At 46.1% G+C, this 3,336-nt stretch overlaps 1 protein-coding gene across 1 annotated transcript; it reads left to right on the top strand.

Moving 5' to 3' along the window:
- Nucleotides 1-295: 295 nt before the first annotated feature.
- On the top strand, nucleotides 296-2,100 carry LOC148048680 (dolichol-phosphate mannosyltransferase subunit 3-like). The gene is made up of 2 exons (XM_087705125.1): nucleotides 296-346; nucleotides 1,731-2,100. Exon 2 carries the CDS (start codon nucleotides 1,735-1,737, stop codon nucleotides 2,014-2,016), a length of 282 nt encoding a protein of 93 aa, XP_087561251.1. The 5' UTR covers nucleotides 296-346; nucleotides 1,731-1,734; the 3' UTR covers nucleotides 2,017-2,100.
- Nucleotides 2,101-3,336: the final 1,236 nt, after the last annotated feature.

Below are 3,336 nucleotides of genomic sequence, written 5' to 3'. Positions count from 1 at the left end.
ACTTCCAACAGGGTTAAATGAGAGTTTTGGGGCTTAGTCTTAAATAAATAAATAAAAAGACGCTTACCTGGTGCAGACACCACCCCAAAAGTGGTGGACTCCTCCCCAGCACTCTGCCCATGCTCAAGAACCCGCCTTCCCTTCTTCTCCACCTTCCGCTGAAGCGTAAAACGTGTTCAGGGGGGGACAAAACTACAACTCCCGGCAAGCATCGCGGCGCTCCACCGGCGCCACCCGCTCAGCGGGCACGGTGATTGGCAGGTGCGTTAGTGACGTCACCAGAGAGCGACGGGGAAGTCGGGGAAACTGGAAGGAAAAAAAAAAAACTCGCTTCAACCCGGAATCGGTGAGTCGTGTGAATGCGGGCACGGGGCGACATTTGCGGGTTTACCCCCGGGGAGGCTTATTTATTTTATGCATTGTTGTGCAATTGTTGCAAAAAATTGGAAAAGGGTGGGTTGGCATCCTTTTTTTGATTGCTGCTAATGATAATAATAAAAATAAAAATATAACCGTAGATAATGGCAATTAGCAGATGCACAGATGGGATCTTGTAATAATAAAGGTATCATAACCGTCGCTGTTAGAGGCCCAGATGTAATCCTTGATATAATAATAATAATAATAATAATAAAAATAGTAATATAATTGCAATTGCTATTGGGAAATGCACAGCTATAACAACATATGTTATATAATAAATCTAATCTATAACTTGCCTCCAAAAGTTGTGAATGCTCCAACACTGGAAGTTTTTAAGATGTTGGACATCCATTTGTCTGAAGTGGTGCAGGGTTTCCTGCCTAAGCAGGGGGTTGGACTAGAAGACCTCCAAGGTCCCTTCCAACACTTGTTATTCTATATTCTATAACAGTGTTTCTCAACCTTGGCAACTTGAAGATGTCTGGACTTCAACTCCCAGAATTACCCAGCCAGCGAATGCTGGCTGGGGAATTCTGGGAGTTGAAGTCCAGACATCTTCAACTTGCCAAGGTTGAGAAACACTGTTCTATAATATATGATATATATGATATGATATGATGTTATTATATACATACTGTCATTGCTATTAGGAGAGGCCCTGGTGGAAAGGATTGCAAAAATGTTGCTGTTTGGGTAGAAGTGCTCTCTCTAATATATTTACTAATACCTACTAATCTGTTATCATATCTACTAATGTATCTACTACTGTTCGAATCCCCAGCGCCGCATAACAGAGTGAGCTCCCGTGACTTGTCTCAGCTTCTGCCAACCTAGCAGTTCGAAAGCAGGTTAAAAATGCGAGTAGAAAAATAGGAGCCACCTTTGGTGGGAAGGGAACAGCATTCCATGCGGCTTTGGCGTTGAGTCATGCCGGCCACATGACCACGGAGACGTCTTCGGACAGCACTGGCTCTTCGGCTTTGAAACGGAGATGAGCAGCGCCCCCTAGAGTCAGGAACGACTGGCACATCTGTGCGAGGGGAACCTTTACCGTTATCTACTATATAGCTACTGATATTCAGACACATTTTCTTTCTCTGCCTGGCAGGGATATCTTGCCTTAATACTCAAAGTTGATTCCAGATTTTGCAGGAGGGGGAGGGAGGAATGGATGGTTCAAACGAAAAATCCTTTTTTGCACAGAAAACTCTTAAATGTTGGCAGAGGTGTCCTGAAAAATATACAAATATATTTGCTCCTGGCAAATGTCTCAAGTTTTCACTGGTTTTTTTACTTCTGTTTTTCAGGATCATGACGAAACTATTTCAGTGGCTCGGCTCCTTGGTCCTCCTGGGTGGCATCTGGGCTGCGTTGATGCTGGACCTCGTGGGGTCCCACCCCTTATCCCCAAGCTGGCACCAAGTGCTGTGGGCCCTGCCAACCTATCTATTGGTGACCTTCGGCTGCTACTCGCTGGGAGTCGTGGGCTACCGCCTGGCTACCTTCAACGACTGCCAGGAGGCCTCTCTCGAGCTGCAGGCCCAAATCCGGGAGGCCCGAGCCGACCTCGCCCGACATGGCATGAAGTTTTGACCCGGGGGGCCTTTACAGGAACAGAAATGGACAGTAAATGATTGTTCAGCGTATGACTGAATTGTTGGGGCGGGGGGAGTGCAGCTTGGCTGTGGAATCCGTGTCAAGAAAGAGAGCGTCCTCTTTTTTTAAAAAATAAACATTTTATTAAACGTTTGAACAGCAGCACAAGGTCATCTGAAATCTGAATAAGTAAAAAATAAGTAAAATCAGAAATGCAGCAAGAAAAATAGTGCAGAGAAGCGGGGAAGGAGGGAGGGAGGGAGGAAGGAGATGGGAATGAGAGGGAAGAAGAGAAAGGAGGAAGGAAGGAGATGGAAAGGAGAGAGAGGGAGACGTACGGAAGGAAGGAAAGAAGGAAGGAGATGGAAATGTGAGGGAGGAAGAGAAAGGAGGAAGGAAGGAGATGGAAATGAGAGGAAGGAAGGAAGGAAGGGGAAAAGAAGGGAAAGAGGAGGGAGAAGGAAAGAGGGGAAGGGAAAATGAAAGGGAGAGAGGGAGGAAGGAAGGAAGGAAGGAAGAGGAAAAGAAGGGAAGGGAAGGGAGAGAAGGAGGAGTAAAGAGGGGAAGGGAAAATAAAGGAGGGAGGAAAGGGAAAAGAAGGGAAGGGAAAGAAGGAGGAGAAAAGAGAGGAAGGGAAATGAAAGCAAGGGAGGAAGAGGAAAAGGGAACTGAAAGGAGGAGGAGAAAAGAGGGGAAGGAAAAATGAAAGGGAGGGAGGAAGAGGAAAAGGGAAAGGAAAGAAGGAGGAGAAAAGAGGGGAAGGAAAATGAAAGCAAGGGAGGAAGAGGAAAAGGGAAGGGAAAGGAGGAGGAGAAAAGAGGGGAAGGGAGGGAGGAGAAAAGAAGGGAAGGGGGAAAGAAGGAGAAAAGAGGGGAAGGGAAAATGAAAGCGAAGGAGGGAGGGAGGAAGAAGAAAAGAAGGGAAGGGAAAGGAGGAGAAAAGAGGGGAAGGGAAATAAAAGCAAGGGAGGAAGAGGAAAAGGGAAGGGAAGGAGGAGGAGAAAAGAGGGGAAGGAAAAATGAAAGGGAGGGAGGGAGGAGAAAAGGGAAGGAGGAAAGAAGGAGAAAATGGGAAGGGAAAATGAAAGTGGGAGGAAGAGAAGGAAAGAGAAAGGGATGATAATCTGAAGGAGATAAGGAAGGATGGATTAGAGGGGAAGGAAGGAAAAAAAGGAAGCGAGAAAGGGAAGGAAGGAGAATTGGAGGGGAAGAAGGAAGGAGAGAGGAGAGGAAAGGAAACCATTTAAGGAAACAATTTCCAAACTTCTTTAGAGCAATGATAAGCAACTTCCCCTTTGATATTAGATTACATAAATCA

The sequence above is a fragment of the Thamnophis sirtalis genome, unplaced genomic scaffold (genome assembly GCF_051295495.1).
Source record: "Thamnophis sirtalis isolate CommonGarterSnake01/CBP01778 unplaced genomic scaffold, rThaSir2_p1.2 scaffold_2, whole genome shotgun sequence".
Lineage (NCBI taxonomy): Eukaryota > Metazoa > Chordata > Lepidosauria > Squamata > Natricidae > Thamnophis > Thamnophis sirtalis.
The sequence above is the reverse complement of the archived record's forward strand: the minus strand, read 5'-3'. Positions and strand labels throughout refer to the sequence as shown.

What these genes read in the sequence shown, in the direction of transcription:
- LOC148048680 (XM_087705125.1), top strand. Translation starts at nt 1,735, where the DNA reads ATGACGAAACTATTTCAGTGGCTCGGCTCCTTGGTCCTCCTGGGTGGC.